This window comes from Azolla caroliniana, unplaced genomic scaffold, assembly GCF_043228905.1.
Source record: "Azolla caroliniana isolate FFs.n. ecotype wild unplaced genomic scaffold, voAzoCaro1.0.p SCAF_21, whole genome shotgun sequence".
NCBI classification, from domain to species: domain Eukaryota; kingdom Viridiplantae; phylum Streptophyta; class Polypodiopsida; order Salviniales; family Salviniaceae; genus Azolla; species Azolla caroliniana.
Window position 1 is genome coordinate 1775788 of NW_028230456.1, and position 23099 is coordinate 1798886.

Consider the following 23099-nt stretch of genomic DNA (forward strand, 5'->3'; position numbering starts at 1 on the left):
AGTTTTGCTAATGAATATTGCAATTAAGAATACACACTATTATTATGACAACAAGACTACTGCATAGGTCATGAAACCACATTGGTCCTTGATGATGTAATGAAACCTTAAGCAGATGTTGTCACAAGCAAAGCATTTTACAAACTGACAAACTACTTCAAGGACAAGGATGCAGCTGATGGATCTCCATGCTCATACTCAACGCATCAAAGAAAATGTGAGGTGAAGGAGCTGCAAATCATGGACAAGCATGGCCACTGAAATGTGCATATAGTTCCCTTGTTAGGAGAAAAATTGGAAAAAAACCTTGTTTACAAGAATCTCTTTACAATCAAGAAACGCAATGCATCAAATCTTCCAAACTGAGGCTCATTTACACTATAAACTAGATCAATTGTATTCATTTAACAAAGATTGTTCTAGTTCCAATTGCAATGTTTTTTTATTGCTGAGTGTCAGTGACCATGAATCAATTGTGTCATATGAACTGCTGCATGAAAGAATAGATATATGAAGAATGGAAATTAAGGCATAACTTCCACTCCTGTACCAATCACTACAGTAAGCTCATCTCTTTCTGTTGCACTCCAATAACCTTTCTAAAATGTTCTGTTCCATGATACATTAAGCACAACACCATGGGAATAGTATAAGGTCATAGACGAAACAGGCTTCACATGAATAATATGATAGAACCATTGTGGTTTGTAAACACGAAAACACGTACCAAGAACAACATTTTGCGAAGTATCATAAATATTTTCTCTTACAAATTAACTTTACATTTATCACCCCACAACTCATCCATATACTATCCTGTTCCATTCGATTACAACAATAATAAATTTACAGGCATAAAGACTGGAGGAGGGAAGTAGTTGTTACAAGTATTATAGTTCGCATTATACTGTACAGCTTACAAGCATGGTTAAGGATGATGATATGTCAAAAGCAAAGTTAAAAGGGCGATAATATTCCAGAAGAATGGTTATGGGTGATGATTTGCCAGAAGCATGATTATGGGTAATGATATGTCAGAAGAATGGTTATGGGTGAGATGATATGACAGAAGCATGGTAATGGGATATGTCAAAACCAAGGGTGCCAAGTGGGGTCCATCATACATAAGTTCTTTGGTCGCAGAGCTGCTTCCACTAATTCAGTGACGCCCTGCTGGACCGATTGCAACGCGTCTGGTGTGTTCTCATCCTGAAAAGCATATAATCATCAAACTCAATTTCTTTTGTTATATACATCATAACACGCTTAGCTTTTTGCATATTTACATGAGTGTGCCCCATATTTTTAAAAAGCACCAGAATACTCCTGTAGCAGGAAATATGTACAAATTTGAAAATTCTGATAATTTTTTAAACTTTGGGGTATTCTTGTAAGTATCTAGCATGTAGTAGGTCATATTTTGGAGTTTTTCACTACATAAAATCACGAAACAATGCAACATTGTTTTGTCTTCTATCAAAATCACAAAAGAAGGGTCTAAACTAACAAAAGTAATCTGTTTTACCTCTTCCGGAAATGTCTGAGGAGCAATGTTCTTGATTCGTGTTAGGACCTGATCGACATTTGATGTCACTCTTTGTTTCAATTCTGCAGAACCTATACCTCCAGCAGCAGGTGCTGCAGGCATTCCAGGAGGCCGCCTCCATGACCATGACACTAGCTCATCACGGAAAAACATGGCAAGCTGATAGCGCATATGCTGACTCTGCGAAACACATTCATGCTCAAATCACACATCAGATGTAATTGTTTACGAACTAATTATAAATGCTTTGTTTTGATCTATCATTTTCTAACGACAAAATAGATAGTTGATAATTATCTTATTTTAATTTCTTTGTTAAGAAGAAAGATGAGTTTACCTTTGGAGCAACAATAGACTGTGCAGCTGCACACATTGAAGAAACAAAGAGACCTTCAACAAAAAAAGGAGTGAAAAATGTTTGCAGGTTGCGTGTAAGTCTGAATGGCACTGGTTCTGAAAACTCAACTACTCCATTCCCATCATAACCTGTATTAGTATTTTGCAAAAAATAAGTAATCTGTTGTTGCAATAGCCATAAAACAATGATTTTTATATATTTACCAGGATGAAAGTCATTCTGAAACACTTTTCCAGTATTCTTTGCAAATAGAATCTTATTTGGAGACCTCCCACCAATCTGCAGCATGTATGACATAAAGCCTGATAATGCTAACTGCACTGCAAACTGCTTCTTGAATGTCCAAAGATGATTACAGCTTGGAAGTGTTTTATACATGTATTGGGAAAATACATTTTCTGTCACATAATTTTGAGTGATTTCATTGTATGTATGGAGCCGAAGGTCCACAATATCCTCATTGGAAAGCTGTCCCGTGATTGCTTGATTGAGTCTATCTTTAAAGTGTGTGATTGGCAAATCAGCTTCTCGTCCATATCGAGCACAGTTAATCTCATACACTTCACCAAAAGTGCTATACATAGGGTCATCCTCAACCAAACGCACCTATCAAAAATAGTATTGGATCATAAGAAGGAATATTGGAACATTTTTTTATATACCACAGGGGAATAGTGGAAACAAAGTGAAAAGTTAGACAACATTACCTGAGGCCAAACAGGGATAATGATTGGCGTATTAAAAGCTAAATGTCTTCGTCTAGACTCCTTATTTTTATCAAAGAGACGGTTCAAGACACGGAAAAGCTGCACCATTCGTTCATCACTGCGAGCACTAGGAGTCAAGGATGTTTGAACTAGAAAATGTGACAGTGATCCATCACTCCCAATCATTGTAATCCGACGATGACTACTCCCATGTCGCCTGACAATGGGTACATCAGCACCAACCCTATCAAGCTTAACTGTATGATCAGGAGCAACTTCCTGCAAAATTAATGGCAGATGGGTTACTAAATCTATAACCATACCTACTCGATTAATTTAACAAAATTTGTGACTAGTTATTAAATTAAATAACTCATCACTAAAGATAATACCTGATCATTGAAGTACTGTCCTGGTACTTCAATATCAAGTACATGAAACTCACGAAGCTGCACACTCTCCTCCTCAAGCTTCAATACAGCTGGAAGTCGATCTTCCACATTCCCTTGCAGTACGCCTTTCCAATGTTTAAGCCGTTCGGTAAGATCAGTTAAAGTTGCTGGAAAGGTTGCAGCACTTTCAGGATCAAGGTCCCTTTCAAAGTCTTTCTTGTACTCCTGGACAAAATCTTGATGCTTTGTGACGGTATCAGTTGAGAAGCAAGCTCGACAAACACCTGCAAGCTCCTTCTTTAATGATTGAGGCACCTCAGCAGTTGTAGCGGTTGGGTACTTATAACAGCGATGTAATAAGGCATGCACAACTGCCAAAAGACGTTCTTCTGGAAGAGGAACAAACCTCGCTCCTATTTCTGTCAGCATTACCTACAAAAGTAATAGGCAAGGTAAAAGTTATATCAATGCACTTTAACATCATTGCCTATACACATTGGTTGTGTCTTCAACTACTAGTTTTATATAGGAAATCTTCTTATTATCACCAGCAAAAAACATCCACATGGAAGCCCTTCCTGGCCAGATTTGTCTTAAAGAGAAACAGCCTAGATGCATCATAACTTGGTATTTTGTTAGTTTCTCTAACCATAGGCCTTTAGCCCAAACTTTTACGAAAACATGAATTAAGTAAAGATCTACCTCCAGCTCACTAGCTAGATTTGGATGCTTTGCCCTCAGCGCTTCCATGATGTCTTTGGCAGCTTCAAAGGCAGAAACAGCTGAACCAGGCCAACCTGACACCATATTTCTACGAGCAATTCCCTGATCCCCTGTACCAGGTATATTATCAGAGCCAGAAGTGTCACCAGCAGGAGCTCTTTCCTCCTGTGTTGAATTTGCAACACCTTCATGTGTTACAGTGTTGGAACCAGTCTGACCGCTTGCATTATCTTGAGAATTATTACTGGCTGATATAGAGCTGCCCTCCCCAGTAGTCATATTTGCATTGTTGCTAGCGGAAGTAGCAGGCTGAGCCCTACCAGCAGCATTCACCCCCCTAGCAGCAACATCCCGACGTTCTAGCAGGTATGTCCTTAACCAGCAGTACAAAGCCTGTAACCAAACAAGATCAAGTATTGGTGAGAGATTATGCATCCCTGTCCCATTGAGATGAGAAAAGGAAACCATTGAGATGAGAATGTCAAACAACCTGAGGATAGACTCCAGCGAGCTTTATGAGCACTGCCTTACAATGAGATGCCTCAGGCCTTTGTAGAGAAAGGAGTAGTTGTGGAATCCATGATAACCAAACCCAATGAGGTACTTGTTCCCCATACCTCTCAAAAGCTTTTCCTACTGTCTTATTTTGTGTATCGAAACTCAGTAAATACAACACCCTTGCAAGATGGCTTCTGGCATTTGATATACCATACTTGATTCCTTGTAAAAGACAACTGACAGCATACTCTAGCCATAACTCTTCACCTGTTTCCTGATAAACCTGTGAAATGGCAAGACAAATGCATGATATACCTGATAAGCCTGGTAAACCTAAGATTTAAAGAATAACTCCACACAACAAATTCTTAGTCTCCTGACCCAATTGAAGTTTCCAAGCCTCGAGTATCACCTTCCTACCTTGTTCAATAAATGCAATATTAACTAAATCAACATCAAACAATGTTGGCATCGACGTTATTACTCCCTCAATATTCAATAAATTTAATTTTGTCATGAACTAATTGTTAGACTTCATTCCCTCAATTTTCTGAACCTGCCACTATTTCATTACAACATTTAATACATGTTTTTTTTCTCCGCTACTCAACTAATTTATGTCACTATGCTCCTGGGCATATTTTATCCCCTTTCATAAATTAATTTGTTCAAAAGCGCACTCTCATTTTTGTATTTAAAGGTTTTAATCCTCAGTAAGGAATACAGTTCTTTAGTTTATTTTTCTGTTGTTACTAGCCTCTTTGGCATCTTACTTTTGTTCATGTAACCTCCAATCATATGTTTTCTTCCATTCAAGTCAGTTTTCTTTGAGCAGCCAACAATCTCTCTTTTGTTTCCATTTTTATCCCTCCCAACTTATGTAGCACTCTCCAAACGGTCAATCATAGCTTGATATATCTAGTTATTCTATATGTAGACTTAATAATTAAAGGTTCATTTGAAGCCAAAATAGAGCATCTTCACAATGATTTTAAATGACTGATTTAGGGCTTCTACAATATCTCTTTGGTATGGAAGTCTATCAAACACATGGAGGCACATTTTTCAATCAGAATACTTCTTGAAACGTATAGAATGACTGATTACAAATCCCTGTCTTGGCCCATGAAGAACAGTCTCCCATTTTTGAAGATACTACAAAGTACAAGATAGTTGACTGGGTTCCTCGTTCATCTTGCCTACAAATTCCCCCATCTGTCCTACAGTGTTAGCGTTCTCCAGAAGTTTTCAAATGCTCCATAAAAAGTTCATTGTCAAGCAGCCATTCATGTTCTTCAGTACCTAGCAGGCACAACCGGCTATGGCTTCTCATTCAAAACACACATTGTGTGAGTTGGTTATTCACATGCTGATTGGGCAGGAGATGCTGACACACGATGGCCTGCATCTGGCTATTGCCTTCTACTTGGCTCAGGTTTAAGCCTTGGAAATCCAACACAAACCAAATTCAGTTTCATCTTCTTCTACAAAAACTGAATATCGTGCCTATTTGGAAACATGTGAAATCTTATGGTTAATACAAATCCTTGACCATCTTAGAATTCCACAAAACACTCCTATTTGAGTTTTCCACAACAGCCAAAGTTCTTGTGCATTAGCACACAATTCTCTCCACGGTAGGAATAAATACATTGAAGTTCACTACCATTTTGTTTATGAGCTTATCGCTCTCAGATGATCAGACTGGACTATTGTTCCATTTGAGAAAGTGCGGCTGACCTCTTTCACAAGCCACTTCAAGGGACATTATTGATCAGCTCCTTATCTCATCTCAATGTAGAGCACCGTTCTAGAACTGAGAGCTGTTGGACTGTGACTACCCCAGAACAAATCTCTCCCTTCGGCACCCTCTCTATATTGCAGGTGCTTCCCTCGCTTTGGAGCTGGATCAAACTATGCTAAAGATCTTTCAAAGACAAAAATTACAATTTACCTGATTTGAGAATCTTACATGTATAGATGACAAAATTCTTTAGACACATCTTAGTCTAGTTCTGTTTACTTTTTTGCTTAGTTACAAGTATTTTGGTTTGTTCTCAAAGATAAAACAACATTTCAAGACATGATCTCTTGTTTGGTCTTATAGGCCATTTTGAACTCTTAAAAGACATTAATATATCTTTCTTTCATTTGACCTTCTGAACCTGCCACAATTTCATTGCGGCATTTACTACATTCTTTTTCTTTTATCCACTACTTTACCTCGTGATGTTCCTAGGCATATTTTATCCCCTTTAATAAATGCATTTGTTGCAAAAAGTACAGTTCTTGTTTCATTTGTTTTTCTGCTGCTACTAGCCTCTTTAGCACCTTACTACTGTTCACAACAGTTTTCTCACACCAATGTCAAATGCCATATGTTTCCGGTCTACTTCAGACTAATTAACCCTAATAAGTTACAATTGTTTAATCAAGGGCTTAGAAAGTAAAGAATCTAGGTGCCTGGATCATGCCGAAAATTTACAACCAACATTATTCTCATTCTTCAAACTTTCTTCAGGACAAAATATATTAATAGAAACATACACCAACCAACCTCCTTGCTCATCGCTGTATGTTTCTTTAAGACCAAATTGTCAACTTTTTAAGTGATGACCCATGTAAACAAATTCTTCTGGGATTAGATACCTGATCACAATAGTTTCCCCAACTGATCCATCCCTTTGGTAAATGCTTAAAGAGAGAAATTGCATTTGAAAATGCTTGATTTGCATCCTCACTATCGCCCATTTTCTGCATAAACTCCCCTCTAAGACGATATATTTCTGCTTTGTCCTGACTTAAAAAGTAATCAAGGTTCGTTGCATTTAGAAGATTCAACCCGGATATCAGCTCCCCTTTCATTTCTAAATGAGCCTTAGCTTGTTCCCTAATCTTCACAAACGCTTCCTGTTTCACAGTATTGATATAAGGACATTGGAGACTTTAAAGCTGCAAAGACATACCAATGAGAAAACTTAATAACACTGATGCATCAATGATTATTACCTGGACTTCCATTGTCAAATAGCCATACATTTTGTTGAGCACAGTCACACAGACATCATGCAAACCCTGTTTGCGTGCAACATATGCTAACTTATTAACACTCCAAGCCTTGTCCCTGTACCCTAGTTGGTGAAGCTGCGGATTTGTTGTTGAGAGGTCTTTAAAGGCATTTATTACAGCATTATACATGTGATTGCGCCACTGCAGTAGATCATACCAAACTGTTAAATCATCCCATTCATTAGGTGTCCTTGATCTCCAAATCTCCAAGATTTCCTTTAGCTCTATATAATTACCAGCTCCAGACTGAACTCCAGGGAGCTGTGGTGTAGAAAGGGGCTTATTTCCATTTGTGATCTCAAGAAGAACTCGTCCAGACTCTTGTAGCTCAACTAATTGCTGAAATTGTTGCAGAAGGGGAAAATGTGATTGAACAACCATCTCAGGGAACTGCCACCATTGATGTAAGGCTAAATCAATGCCTTGCACCACCCTTTTATCAGCATCATTTAGGACGCCCAAATGCAAGGCGACATACGCTTCCAATATCCTCAATTTTGGAGACTCTTCTACCTGTGCTTTAACAAGGACGGTATCCTTTAGTGTTGTCCAATCAGGAATTTTCCAAAGGCAATCCAGTAAAATGTCATAGTTCTCTACACTTTTTCCAAACTCTGCAAGGATATCCCACTGACTGAGTTGTTTTGCACAGCCAATCCATTGTTCTTCCCACAAACACATCTCTGCCTTTGACACATTATTGTAGCCACCCTGTGTCGCTTTGCTCATTGCTTGATAGAAAACATCCTGCGCACGCTGCCAAAAACCATGTTGTACAAGAGAGAGACCTGCCCGTGTTTCCAGGGTAATAGGCCGCCTCTTCCAGAGCCCAAATCGTGCATCTTCCTCATTGATAGCACGATAAAGCTCCGCCAAAGCATCAAAACAGCGAGTTTCCTGAGGAAACAGTATGACATGACTTTCTAACAATGAAATCGCAATATGCCATGCGTTGTATGTTTTTCCCAGAAACTTTATCAGCTCACTAGGTATTTTCGGTTGTGGTTGACTGAGAGACAAACCCTCTAACAATGCCTGGACAACATTCGGCCTTTTACCCTGCTGTTTGGCATGATATTCTTTCGAGAAAAGTGTTATCATGGGCTTTGCTAGTGTAACTTGTTCTTCTTTTTGCAATGTTGCCCAAGCTATGGGAAAAACGAGCACCCACATGTGATATGCAACATTGGCATCTGTGTGCGCTAGTTCTCTCAGCGGAATCACAAGATCAGCAACCTGAACAACAAACAGAAAACAGTAGAAATGATTATTCAACAGAACCAGAAAAGAAGAATATTTATGTAAGGAAATAAAAGCAACTAACCTGCAGCTTGCTCATTTCATTTAAGAAACGGACATGTTTATTGGCTACAGTAACAAAGGTTGGGGGCGACGAATCACTTTCCTCTGGTGTCTCAGCAATTACCTGTGGTACTCCAGATCGTTCTGGAACACCTCCGGATGCCATAAGTGGTGGAACTTGTGCTGAATTTGGCGCGAGAGTTATAGGTTCTTGCTCTACTAGAATCGCAAGGAGGAGATCCAGTCCTTGTTTCAGCCAAAAAATATCACTGAGAGCCTCCCATTCTTGTTGTAGAATGATATATTGTAGTCTCTGAAAAAGTGTTTTCCCAATGGATTCATGATAAAGGGTAAAGAACTTCTGCCGTATATCAGGATCTCTGGCCCTCAAACCCAGCATAAATTGGCATTCCACATTTTGAAATACGTCTTTTCTAGTTGTCAAGTTATACCTAACACACAGAATTAATATAATTGTCAGTAACAGAATTTGGCAAGCTTCGGTGCATAAGATGCTAACAGTATTATTCCATTACTTTTTTGGAGGTATAAAATGATGAAAGACATGATCAATGGTGCTTTTCACATTTTTTGAATATGCAAAAGAAGATGTATTGATGAAAACATTGCACATTGGCTTTTTATAAAGAATATGCAGCACTGATACAGATTTCTGGAAAGTTCCACTACAGCTATCACATACAAAGAATAGCAGAAACTACTAACCTGGTTATGTCAGAACACAAGCGATAAAGAAGTTTCAGGTATTTTCCCTCCCATTCTTCCAGCACAGAAGCACTCATATTTTGTTTGTCAACTTGGGATAACTTCTGAAGAAATGTGATAACATCCTTCACATTAAGTGCTGATGGACCAGTTCCAGTGCCAGAGACCTTAAAGTCATTCTCTATCCAATCTTTGATAATATCAATGATTGTGAGAAGCACACTGGCATCTGTGCCTTTTTCAACAAGCATAGCATGCAATGATTGCCAAAAAAGTCGCTTGCAGTCAGGTACTAGTAAAACACGGCTACTGACAAGTTTGAGCAATGCTTTTAAATTTGTTGTTACAGATCCCATCTCCGTCATTAGCCGAGCAGCATTAGCAGCTGCATCTTGCTCGGATCTATGATCCTACGGCACAAAGAATAGGATATTACTTTATACAAAAACCTTGAGTGGAAAACTAATGCCATAAAATGTTATTTTGGAATGTACTTACTTGTCTAGATAGTGCATTTGATACAGAAAGCATCTCTTTCATTAGACGTTGAATTACACGAACAAGAGCAGGTAAGAACCAGTCTATATACCTTTTCTGACCTTCTGTAAGGGTCTTCACTATAGACCATGTAAACCCAATCATTGCATTTGCAGTGCTTGTATCTAGGCTTGGTTGTATGTTTGTTACAGTTGCCAAATGTTTTTGAATAAGTTCTTCGACTTTGGCATGTATTGGTCTGATTTCTTGAGGTACATTTGCTGACTCCACAGGAAAAGCATCAAATACCATCTTTAATAGAGAGCATAGGGATTTCCCTACGTCAGGAAGCTTACTGTTGAAACATGGTTCAAGCAACTGATCCAAGCCAAGGGTTAGCATCACTAAACTATTGATAGAATCTTATAAGAGAAAAACACTTTTACACTTCTCTCATATTCTCGTGCAAGAAATTCAATTTTATATTCTGAATTGTGATGTAATTCAAGGTAAAGCTACAGTTTAAGAGATCAAATCCACTTTTGTCATCTATGGCGGTTGCTGGTATGTAATATAAGAGAAAAGGTTCAGATTGTGACTAACTGCACATAGATGCATGTACAGTTTTACTTCCAAAAGCGTTGGTATGTATGGATTTATTTTAAAAGACTGGAAAGGTTGAAAATACCTGAATAATATACTGCACATTGTTACGCACAAACAAATGAGGCTGCTTCTCCATAATTTTGTTCATCACATCTAATCCCTGAGCAACAGCCGAGAGGGGATCCTTATTTTGCCCAGCTGGTTGAACAGTTGACAGGAGTTTCTCCAGATAATGAAACTTCACATTTGCTGTAGGCCACACTTCTAGAGCTTGACTCAGAAGATCAAGGGCTTGCTTGTACATGGCAGCCATTTCCTTGTCTTTTGGTTCTGTCACTAACGCTACCTATGAATCCAATGGAAGTTTTGAAGCTATATAAAACATTTTCATCTTCAAAGAGGGAAACAGGAGAGCAAAAATCTTACTCGTATAAGAAAGTTAATGATCATTTCTTCCATTGCAGCATTTGGCTTGAATTCTTCATCTGGCAGACCTCCTGATCCAGGTGTACCAATATTTGGAATAGCCCCACCAGCAGTACCAATTCCAGGAGACATTGCGGACAAAGAGGGCAATCCATTTTCTGTTTTCACTCGTTTACTAATATCATCTCCAGTGTTGGGCAGCCCTGCTGTCTCACCACTTCGTTTCGATCCAACTTGCACAGATACATTATCACCTAAGCTTACACCAGATGCATTTGAATCTGCTACCTGGTTAAGTCCATCTGCATCAGAAGTGGACTTTGTTTCTGCCTGTCTTCTCTTCTCCCAAGCTACAACAAGGCCAGCAAGTTCAATGGCCAGTCTTCTATTTTCAGGTGGCGTATTTGGTGGTAAACCAAGCCGGCTAAGGGCATTCACCATTTGCGGCACAAATTGACCACGACAAGTATAGAAAAGATCAGAATGACGAACCAAAAGCTGAAAAATGTGTATTGAATTAGGAACCGAATGACCCTCCTCAAGCAAAATCTTCTTTGTGTAGCGAATCCAAATTGGTATTTTGTATTCCCCTAGTGGCAGTCTTTTTGGTAAAGCTGGCATAAGAACGTCAAGGGCTTGCCTGACCAATACTCTATTTTCAGGTTGGCAAGTACGCAACAAGGCAACAAACACCTGAAAAAGCAACGCTTGCCTCCTTAGAAATGAAAAAGAAGAGCATTATTGTACCGCATCTTAGTCAGTACTTACTTGAAGAATAATTTTTTCTGGTGCCTGATATGCCTCGAGAAAATGGCATACATTGACAAACGCCCATTGTTTACTAGCACTTTCCTCTCTTTTAAGATGATTCCATCCAAACTTGATAAGCTCTTTGCGATGATGAACCAATTCATTCGACATATGCTTTAATAAAAGAGTTGCTAGTTGCAGAAGTTCTATTCGCAATTGTTCATCATATTCTGCACTCACCTGAACCATAAAAATATAGACCAATATCAGGAAACAGAAACATTTCATGGAATGAACAGGATGGAATTGACGGGCTTCAAAATCTATGCTTGCGTAGTCACCTCTTCAGGTGGATCAAGTAGCTTTTCAACAATTGTCTTTATGATACTCTGATCAACAACATCAAAATTTTGATTTTTGAAAGCATGTGTCAGCATTGGTAGTATAAGCATCTGCATAGATATAACTAGATGATCTTGTGATAGCTCCTTATTCTGGAACAACTGTAAGAAATGGACAAGAACTGCTTTCTTTTTGGGGGGAGAATAGCCCTCACCAACCTATGAGTCAACAAAAAAGCAATCAAACGACGGAATGAATGAACACTTCTCAATCATTCAAGGAAACATAACTTATAAAAAGAAAATTCTAAATCCAAATATGATTACCTCGATGATATAAATCTCCTTGAGGAAAGTGTAATCAATGCGCGTACGGACCAAAAAAATAGATAACAGATCAAAAAGCACGCCTACTTCATCATTATCATGCCTCAAATAATTCAAGAAACACTTGACAAGGCGTTTGCTCTCTTTGACCTGTCCAAACGTCAGATCTAGTGGGTAACATGCAAAAAAAAACGTCCATATGGTTCTTTTTAACAAATAATTCACCTGGTTCAACGATAAGTTTTGTTCATTTTGTAAGCGGGCAAGACGAGCAGGAGAATGCCATACTTGAACTAGGGCATCAAATACAGGACGGTTGTTATATAGCCAATCTGGTAATAGTTTTACTAAGGCTGAAATAAGTGCAATCCCTTGGAACTGCAACTCAGGTGTCTCTGCAGCATTATTTCCAGAAGCCTGCTTAGGTGCAAATCCATCAGCTCCAGGAACTACACCACTATTCTCTGAAGAGTTCAGTAACACAGTTGAACTTGAATCTTCTGTAGGAGCTGGTAAACTATTCTGCGTAGCAATTGTGGCAATAATTTTTTCTGGAGATTTTGCTAGCTCTTCTCGTAAGGGTTGTCCTGCTTCTGATCTTATTATATCCATAAACCTGCAGTTCTCATAAGAGTTTTAATATACCACAAAATTCACGACACTTTGAGAACAATGACTAAAAACTAGATTGACATCAGCATAAAAAAGAGCTATTCAAATTATTAACCTCCTGAAGTTGCCAGGTTGTGTCAATCGAGCAAGAAAATAATCGACAGCTTCTGTGGCATATCTGTTCAAAAATTTTGTTAAGGGTAGCCTATATGGACTGTTAAGTTCACTATATATTTGTCCCGGAAGTAAAGCTGTCTCTAATTGCATTGTTAGTGTCACCAGCTCATCAAGAAACTTTCCAGCTGCATTTGGAAGAAGATGGAACAATTCAATAATAGCTGCAATGAAAATGACAGGGGTTAGCTATCAGAAGTTTTTCAAAACAATATAGCAAGTTATTTTAGCAGTTTCAAATGTTTTTGTTTCATTAAAAATGATCAAATCAATTCATGTACGTTCCTTCTTGAGTTTATGGCTTGATTTATGCTCCCTAGACAGTATATAGTGAAGAAAAAAAATGTCACATATTACTTAGCTCGCCAAGGGCAAGTATGTTTGACGTGTGTAAAAAGCACTCCTTCAAAACTCAAGTCATAGCACCTTCAATGTTATTTAAAATGGATACAAAAGAATTTAACTACTTTGTCATATCTATGAATTGTAACAAATTTGAGAGGTCTCTAGATTATATTGCCAGCAGTGTTTATGATGTGACAAAGACTTCTCAACGTTTAGTGCCACTTGGTGCTAAACCATCATGGCAGACAATGCATTCTCAATGGCCCCAATCAATACCAAGAGAATCTACTTCTAACAAAAAATCAAATCAATTATCTTCTTGGTCATTGAATAATCGAATTCTCTGCAATTGCAAGCCAAACCATTTATGCAAATTACAAAGATTGACCTGATGCTCTGAAATAAAATTTCAACTACAATTATTGTATCCTAAGTACATACCAGCAGCTATTTTGGGCTCTTCTCCAGCTTTCCATGATTTCTGTGATTGTGAAAGTTTTTCTGGCTCTAGCCATTTCCTTAAATGCTCCATGAGCTTGCAGCCCAAAGTAACATTGAACCAATTTGATAAGAGCTCCAGCAAGCGCGCTAGTCCTTGCAATAAAGGCATAGTGAGACTTCTCGTATGCGCAAGATTAACAAGAATTGGCCTTAGACTGCTCTGTAACAGGTCCTTCGGCATTTTTTGCTGTTGAATTACCTGTACAAATAAATTGAACCAACAAATGAAACAATCTACTCCAAGTACAGCACAAGCTGCTTCTATTTTCAAAGTTCAAACAATGAACTCACTTGACGCAGTCCTTCTTTGGCAACAGCAACAATCTCTGCAGTTCTGCAAGTTAGGGACTTGAAAAACATGGCAATAATTCGTGATCGCAAATCTGCATGATTTGGTGTTTTGAAATCAGCCCAAGCCATTGCAGTGCAAAGAAGCTCAATGCATGCTGTCCGAAGTTTGGTAAGCGTCACAGCCAACTTTGGATTCATGAACTTTCCAATAAGCACACTTTCATCTGTATCTGCAATTTGCAGTACCTCTTGAAGAAGATTAACCAGCTCAGGTGTCATCTTCAATAACGGTGGTCTCAATGCAAGGCAAAAGTTCAAGGCCATCACAGTTCCCACCTGGATTAAAATAACATTGCAAAGAGATAGTTATACTTTATTTTATATTATGTGGGTCTGAAATGCTTCCAGAAAAAGAGACATGTATAGACCTGTTGTTCAGGATGTTTTGTGCGAAGAGGCCTCGTAATAAGAGGTTGAAGAAGAGTTTGATGCAAAGGTTCTTCTAACAACTCTGAAACTTCCATACCCGTTCTACTAGCAAGCAACGCAAGGCATGACTGCACGTTTTTCCTTACAATATGAGTGGCATTTGGGTTGAAAAGTTCTGCTGCTAGCACATCAACCACCCCTTGAAAGCTTTGGCGGCGAGGCTCATTTGTTGATTCTTCCACATTATTGGCCACTCTCAGAACTTGAGTGAGCACTTGACTCGTCTCTTCTTGCTCTTTATTTGCATGCTGGGGGAGGCGCTTCAGTACATACACTAAGGCACGCACAGCTCTTACTTGGAAATGACACAAAGTGTCAACAGTGGCCTTGCCTACGAGTGCCCCTAGACCCATAACACCACCCATTTGAGCTTGCCATGTACTACCATAGCAGCAGTGCAAAAGCCTTGGAAGAAGTTGCTCAAAAACAGGAATGCGAACTCCAGGTGGAGGTGAGTACACAGGATTCATAGAAGGACTGCTCACCATCATAGGAGTTCCAGGTGTGCTTACCCCTTTCAGTGTTAACACACCAGTGTGCTTAGAACGTGCAAGGAGAAGGAGCGTTTCAGCAAAAATGTTCAATCCATTCAATGCAGCTTTAGCATGTGAACGATTTTCATCTGCCAGAACAGCCACCAAAGCATCCAAAAATATCAATGGATCTAGCTCTTTGAGATTGGTCTGAGACTTGCTTCGAGGTTTTGCACCAGAACCTCCACCAGAGTTCTGACCAGGAGCTGCAGGAGCTGCTAGAGAGTCTACATGGAAAATCATAGCAAAGTGATGACAAATATTTGGAACAAAATCATCCTTTGCATCTTGTAGTTCAGGTTCTGCACTTGCTGCAATGACAGTCATCAACAAAATTTTGAATACTGTTTTCTCTGCCATGAGTTGCGTTTTGGTCTTCACACCAGGGTCCGCCTGTAAAACATCATGCAAATTACATCAATAAGTTCGTAAGGCCATTTGAAACAGTATTCAATCAAATTATCTCTTTAATCCAGGCACAAAATTTATTTACCTTCATATTCAGCGTTTCAGCCTTGCGCCGTAAGGGATCAATAGGAGTCAAAAGCATTGTACTAAGCTGGCCAGAGGTTACACCATCATTCCCAATATTCCCTTTTAGGTTTAAAACCAGACAAAGACAAACTCGCAGAAATTTCAAGGCATGCTTTCGGTAGAATGACTCCACCCCAGGTTGTGGTTGCATTACTGCAGTACGTGCAAGATAAATGCATCGATCTAAAGGCACCAAGAAAGAAGTTGTTGGTTCAAATGTCAATATTAACCTCAAACCATGCTCCGGATTTTCTTTGCAGTCAAGTGCAAGAGGCTCTTTCAAAAATCTTCGGTTCCTGCCACCAAGTTTCCCCAGTAACTGAAGTGCCTTGGCACCCCACGGGTAAGGTTTTGGCCGGAGGTGTGTCCACAGTGTCAAAATAAGTTCAGACATAACTTTCGCCATACTTGGTTCCAGGAAATCAGGATTCAGGCTGTCAATCCAAAGCTCCAAAGTTCTTAAACCAAGCCCAACAAGTTCTTCACTTCCTTTCAAAGCCAAAACAAGCGGCTTCATCAGCTTTGGAAGATGAGGGAGGAGAGAACTCAATCTAGCAGGCATTATGAGACAGAGTTCAACCACCAAATCTATCATTTCAACCCCTGTAGGACCCTCCAGCATTGCAAGTAGCATGTTAAGGCATGGTTGTAAATATGGAATAAATTCCCTGAAAAGAAGCTCAAATTTCCCACTGGAAAGTGAGAGGAACATTGTACGAAGAAGTTGCATGTACCCTTCAGGTTTCTCAACTTCTGTTGCACACTTGATACAGGTTTCCATCAATGTTGCAATATGAGGCTGAAGAACACGTTCACAGTCTCCTTGGCTCTTTGCTACTGCCACAAAAAGATATCTGAAAAGCTGTAACACTAGTTTTGCAGGAGGTGAGTCAGGTTGCTTCAATAATTCTAGCTTGCTGGCCACAAGGAAGTTGACAAGAACATCCGCAAAATGCCGAACAACTTTAGGTGTCTGAAGTAGGGTTGAGAATATTTGCAGAAGCTGATTATTATTGATCATACATTCAAAGAGATGTGGCATACACATGGAGAACATGTCCATGAGATTTCTTGGCTCCATGACAGCAAAAACAGAAGAATAATGCTGGAACATGTCTCTCTCTTCATCCTTGTCTTTGAAAAGGGCAAGACAATGAATGCCACTTTTCAAAATCCCCATTGCCAGTCGTACCTGATATTTCATGAATTTAAAAGAACATGTAAGCTATATATCCTTCTTTCATATTTTAAGGTTTCACCTCATCTTTTATGTTTTCACCATAAACTCGATCATTATGCTATACTTGCCTCATCTTCTCTCATCCCCTTGGGACCATTGGAGTTGACAACACCTGATGCTTGGCCTGCTTGTGGTGGTGCATTAACGAAAGTTATGCTCCAAACCAATGTCTTCATACCTAGAATCAATGTAAAAAGATAAGTGAAATGTTCAGTTAGCTAGGAAGCGTTACAATATTGATCATTCCTTCAGTACCCATGACAAGAGATTTGATTAATTGCTTGCAGTCCGTAACTTCTTTTGCATGCTCAGGTGGCACATGAAGATTCAATGCTGTCTGCATACAAGAAACATCACATGAGATACATGTCACAGACTGAAATATGATCAAAAATCAAACATGAGGATGTATGCACATTAAAAAAAAAGAAACCCTTGACTGAGAAGAAGTTAGTGTACAATGAGATCATAAACTATGATATCATTAAAAATAGCCACATGATGCCCCGACCTGGATGGGAAGTTCCAAACGTGTCCTTAAGCTGGGACGCTCTTTGCCTTCTTCGCCTTCACCGCCTTGTAAAAGCTTTTGCATTTAATTTGTATTAAGTGTTATGCAGTAAAAACTAAACACATAATTTTTCAACCTAAGACTTTCATAACACTGTAAGTGTTCAGTGAACAGTTTTCGGTGTCTTAATTCACATACAAAGCACTAACTACCAAGAAAATGATAGACTATTGACCTGTGGGACAATATGCTTTAGTGTTCCAAATTTGCTTACAAACGCATCCAAGATACGCCCCTGCATATTTAGATATTGGATATTGATGAATTAAGACTAGCTCAGATAGATGACAACAACAAATATTGCGAAAAACACAAATATTAGATATTAAACTTACCAATAATGCCCTCCCCTCTTCCTTACTAGGAATGTCAACACCCCTAATGAAGATGGGCTCTGCCTGTATACATAGAATCATCATGCTTTCAAAAGATTAGCATGGGACTTCAAAAACATAAAATGAAAAGCTTTTGCTGAAAAATAAACCTTCATAAACGTACCAGATTCAGCATCAAGCGTACACATGTGGTCTGTACACTCAGTGGAAGGGAAGAGTCATGCATATTTCTTGAGAACAGGTATACAATTCGAGAGAGCTGCATTCATTGTAATAAAAAGAATATCTCATTTCACAGACAAATGCAAAGGATAAAATACATCAGTCACATTAAACAATAGAACTCAGATTAACAAGTTTGCAGAACCCATTTTTACCTGCACAAGTTTTAACTCAAGGCGTACATGGTGTATAAGCTCGGCAAGGATACTATATGCTAGTGGTCTGAGGGTCTCAAAACAAGCTCGACCAGTTCCTACCAGAACTCTGAAAAAAAAGAGAAAGAAAAATGAGCATTATGAACAACAATCTAGGAAATAGCCTATCTACTTTAATATAACCCGAATAAACCTTTCTTGCTGATAAAGAAAATAAGTACTCTCCAGATTCTTCAACTCAACTACAACTTTCCTCTAGTGGCACATATAACGTAGTCATACGATAGTAGAATCTTAATGATCACACATTTGCATTTTGGTTGTGTACATACTCCAAATTACCAAGATAAAACACATGCCAGGAACACGTACCTTTCTTCCAAAATCTTATCAATTAATGGGAAAAAGCCTCTTCTGAATTCAGTAGCTAAGACGTGTCGGGTTGCCACCAAAAGTTCCTGTCAAAAAATATGAAAGATGTCTTCAACCTGATGAATTTCCATCCTATTAATTTGAAGAAGAAAAATCAAGACACTTAATAAACATACCTTGCGTATAGAAACAGAATCAGGACAAGTCACAAGTAGATTGACGATGCTTTTTGAAATGCTCTCTTCATGCGGTCGGATGCACTCAGCAAAACTTTTCAGCAAGTAAGTAAGAAAGGAAACTGTCTGTACTTGCAAAAATAATAGGTTCCAATATGTTAGAAGATTTCTAAGCATAATGAAAAAAAAATCCAGCTTCTTGAGTTCAGTCAGATTTATACCTTAACTTGAGCTGCTTTCAGCTCTGTAAATTGGTTTCTAAGGTTAGATGGCACTTGCTGAGGACCAGGTATTGAAATTGTTGTTACCATTAATGGTAACAAAATAGATATATTAGATTGGAGATATCGAGGATAGAGCTGAAACAAGAACATGACAATAAGAGGGCATTCTGTAACAATTTTGAAAGACCGGGTGCTAGGATTAAGCTGCCCCGCATTTGGACCACCACCACCTGGTCTTTGTGGACCAATATAACCTAGGTTATGTTGAGTTGTTGCAATCTGGTTATCTGACCCATTTGCATCCTCAAAGAAATAATTCACAGTTGCTTTGAAATTTTGATATATCTGTGAACAAGGACAGAAACCAACACAGGCATGAATTTCAGGAATATCTATGAGGTCATTCTAGTTTTGACGATTCCCTAACGCAAACAGAACCATTGCTGATGACACTAGGGTGCTTTCTGCTTGGTTACTTTATCAAAGAATCAAACTCAGAGGAATATCCAAACAGGCAAATTAGGAAAAAAGCTTGCTTTTTCTTCATGCAAACCATTTCAAAATACCCCCTACACAGCTGGGTAGAGTGCTTTGTGATGATTGTAAGTCCCATGGATCATGTTGGCTCCCCGTGAATACAACATCCTCATCTCTCTCTTCTTGCATGATTAAATTCTGCTAGCTAGACGAGAGTTTTCACATTTCAACTATTCTATCATTCATTATATTACTACAAGCATGCAATACCATTGCATAATAGATTTTATATGTAAGAAAAAGTTTATCCTCACCAGTAACATTGCAAAAAAAAAACTCTTCAAATTATTTGGACATTACCTTGCACACAAACTCTAGAAATGGTTGTACTTCCGGCTCGAGTGCAGGTCGGAAACTTCGATGTAAATCAAAGATGATGCGTAGACAAATCAGTCCATTTTCCTCATTATCAGTGGTCAATATATGCATAAGAAGTTTAAGTAGATCTTGTAGAAATGGCTTGATAACTTCCGAGTGTGGGAGTCGATTCAAAATTTCAATTATTACATTTCTTAGTTTATGTTCGATACTGTCTGTCGTCTGTGGCTTTGTATGTTGAGTCAGGAGAGTAGAAAAAACTCGAAAATAACTCTTCAAGAAATTCAGATACTCTGATGTATGCACTATCTCAATCGTGTCACGAACTTCTATGGCTAATTGATGCCTGTTTTGCATAGCTGAAATCATGGATGTCAAGGAAAAACACTACCCACTCATAGACATGTCCTTTTTTACAACAATTCCACAATTTTCAGTATTGGAACAAACAAACAAAAAATAAGAAGTAGCATGTTATATACACATATGACCAGTTATGCATTTATTAAGCATACGGAGTAAAAAAACTGATTAATGCCCAGCATAGAATCATAATTTTAACATGGATTTGATTGCAACGCCATGCCCGAGCTTTTAAATGAATAATAATAAAATGTTTTAAAAAAACAAAATTTTGTACACATATGTATGTGAAGCACATTTGAAATCATACAAAACAGACAAGGGTGAGAACCCACTGTCTCACGCACATACACACTATAACTCGCTATCCACCTAGCTGTCTCACATAAAATATCAAACATAAACTCTCTGTATCTTCTCCCTCTCTTCTATTTGTAGAGTAGGATACAAAGTTCAGGCTCCAGAAACTTGCGAGCATGCTGATCGAAATTGGAGACAGGGATCATGGTGATTTTTTAGAGAAAGGAGAGAGGATCCCCCCCTCCTCCTCCTCCTTCCCTTACTTTCCCCTTCTTTACTTCTTTACCTCAAGGATAGCCTGAAAAAGAAAAAGGAGATTGCGGGAGGGAGAGGGAGAGGGAGACCTCGGAGAGTGGACAAATTCTTGTGCTTCCAAGCTCTGCATCGACGAAGGGCTGAGGGAAACCTAGCTCTTCCTTCTGTCTTTCCTTTGGTTTGACTGTCTCTCTCGGTCTCTCTGTTCTGCGTGCGCGCGGAGCAGAGTTCCTCCTTCGAGGGAGGAGCAGGAGCAGGAGAAGAGTAGCGAGGTGCGAGGGAACACAAAAGTAAATACTTCAAACTAAAGAGCTAAAAGCTCAATTTCTCCTCAATCAAAGCCAAAATGCCAAATTCCTAATGTTTAAACTTTAGTGTCGAAGCTTTTCTCTGGTCTATGGTGAGGGGGTGAGTTGAGGTTTCCAGGAGGAGACCCAAACCTTATAGATTCTCACACACCATGTTTTCTTAGGAACGTTGTTCATTAGCATGTCCTTCGGAAATTCATTCCCCCCCCCCCCTGAGAAAACCTATTCTGTGTTGAACACGGACACGAATTCTCCAACCCTCCGTGAAAAAAACCCGTGTTTTCTTCGGACACTGCGGTAGGGAGCTGGCTTCAATGGTGCCATTCTCTTACCACCTTATCGCGTCTAATGATTGACTTATTTGCCGACATGCTTCACAAAACCTTTGTTGCCACTACCATTAGTCGCTTTAGATTGACTTGGACTTCATTTCCAACTAGCAGTGCTTCTTGACAATCAAACTAATACTCATTTACAACCAATTGTAACAAGTAGGCAAAAAGACTTTGTAGATAGAATGAGCGAGGCATGAATGGGGCCCAATCTTATCTAGGCAATGGAAGTGGAATTCCATGAACACTTATTGAGCATGGGTGAGAGTCAAGGATCATATTCACATTGATTTCCTTCTTTTCCTTTAATCTCAGTATGTGGTGGTAGTTATTGATGTGTTTTTAGGGATGGTGGATTCAGTGTAGGGTTTTAACAAGAATAAATGGATGTATGTCATTGATGTGGTAGTGTGGATGTAGAATTAGGCAAAAACCCACACAATTGGTATTGTCCATGATTGTGAAGCGACAGAAACACCTATAGTCAAGTTCCAATAAAGTTTGTGTAGCCTATGCATTTTTATGAATGGAGTAACATTTTGTCAACTATTGCAAAGTTATGTTCTTGAATCATCCTACATATTGTATTAATATTGAGCTTTCTAAAGTGTGAGGACAACTTCTTTGTGGGCATTGTGAAGGTTCATGGGAAGATCCTTTGCATCACGATTTCATGGGAATCGTGGGATCTAAATGTTTGATACGTGGATGAAAGCATGCCTTGATATTTAGATCCCCGTAAAATTTCCAAAGAAGGAGGTCTTCTGTGTCAATTTAGATTGTCAATAGTTGCTACAAAGCTTCATTCATTTCTTCATTTTCTTCATGAGGAGAGTTTGATATTCACATCAAGGAGCTTGAGAGGGTGTTCTCGTAAGATCATTTGGGGTCCCACAACAACTATTACATCATCAAATATATGGTGAAGTTTGAATGTTGTATCGTAAGCGTCAAATAGAGTTTGGTATTGTCATAGCTTTGTAATAGGGGAAATGTGGAGAGAAATAGAAAGACCAAACAACATGAAGTTAAATTGATTGGTTATAGTGATTAAATAGATTGAATAAAGTAACACAACTAATAATATCAAAATTAAGCGATAGTCTAGACAAAAATTGTGTAAGGAACCCTTAATTATCATGCAATTAGCTCAAGTATAACAATAACAATTTCACTAATCAAGGTGGTTTTATCCTTGAATACATTGTACCTTGATCTACAACCTCTTCAAATTTTATCACAAGGATTGCTCCATTCCTCCTTTTGAAAATATTTGCTTGCTTCCTTGCTACCAATTTTTGAAAGAGGTACGGTTAATGCCAAGTTTAATATGGTCTCACATACGTACATTTGAAGGGTGATTCCTCATCGATTCATTTACGTCAAGGCTCGTGTGGGGTAATGTCGTATTGTTGGAAAAACATGTGTGAGAGAGTGTCAAGCACTCTTGAGCAAACTACTCTCACACTAACTATGATACCTTGCTTGATTAATTACACTTATTTGCTTAAAGACTTCACCTATGTTCTTAAATTGATAAATTAGTGAACACGCAATCCTAAGGCAGAGACTTAGGGTAATGGTCAAATATTAATTAAGGTGGGAGGGATAAAGAAAAAGACTAAGGCTATACCTACGAAGAGATGAAGAAACTTGGATTAGAA

At 38.7% G+C, this 23099-nt stretch overlaps 1 protein-coding gene across 2 annotated transcripts; it reads right to left on the minus strand.

The window, feature by feature from the left end:
* Positions 1-738: 738 nt before the first annotated feature.
* On the minus strand, positions 739-20918 carry LOC147850262 (uncharacterized). Of its 2 annotated transcripts, XM_087336174.1 has the most exons (36): positions 20689-20917; positions 19860-20236; positions 19020-19367; positions 18799-18924; positions 18623-18708; positions 18251-18359; positions 18037-18132; positions 17874-17936; positions 17714-17773; positions 17479-17553; positions 17223-17304; positions 17036-17145; positions 15687-16919; positions 14600-15586; positions 14172-14507; positions 13821-14079; positions 12976-13198; positions 12474-12864; positions 12249-12398; positions 11922-12140; positions 11599-11820; positions 10831-11523; positions 10487-10750; positions 9820-10176; positions 9322-9731; positions 8618-9047; positions 7234-8529; positions 6874-7134; positions 4217-4507; positions 3706-4119; positions 3004-3435; positions 2612-2890; positions 2108-2510; positions 1884-2032; positions 1526-1726; positions 739-1209 (listed from the first exon to the last, which is right to left on the minus strand). In XM_087336174.1, the coding sequence occupies exons 1-36, from the start codon at positions 20744-20746 to the stop codon at positions 1090-1092; spliced, it is 11610 nt and encodes a 3869-aa protein (XP_087192300.1). In that variant the 5' UTR covers positions 20747-20917; the 3' UTR covers positions 739-1089. The 2 variants fall into 2 exon arrangements, with proteins under 2 accessions (XP_087192300.1, XP_087192299.1); XM_087336173.1 differs by having other exon boundaries at positions 12249-12864; positions 20689-20918.
* Between the last annotated feature and the right edge of the window lie 2181 nt (positions 20919-23099).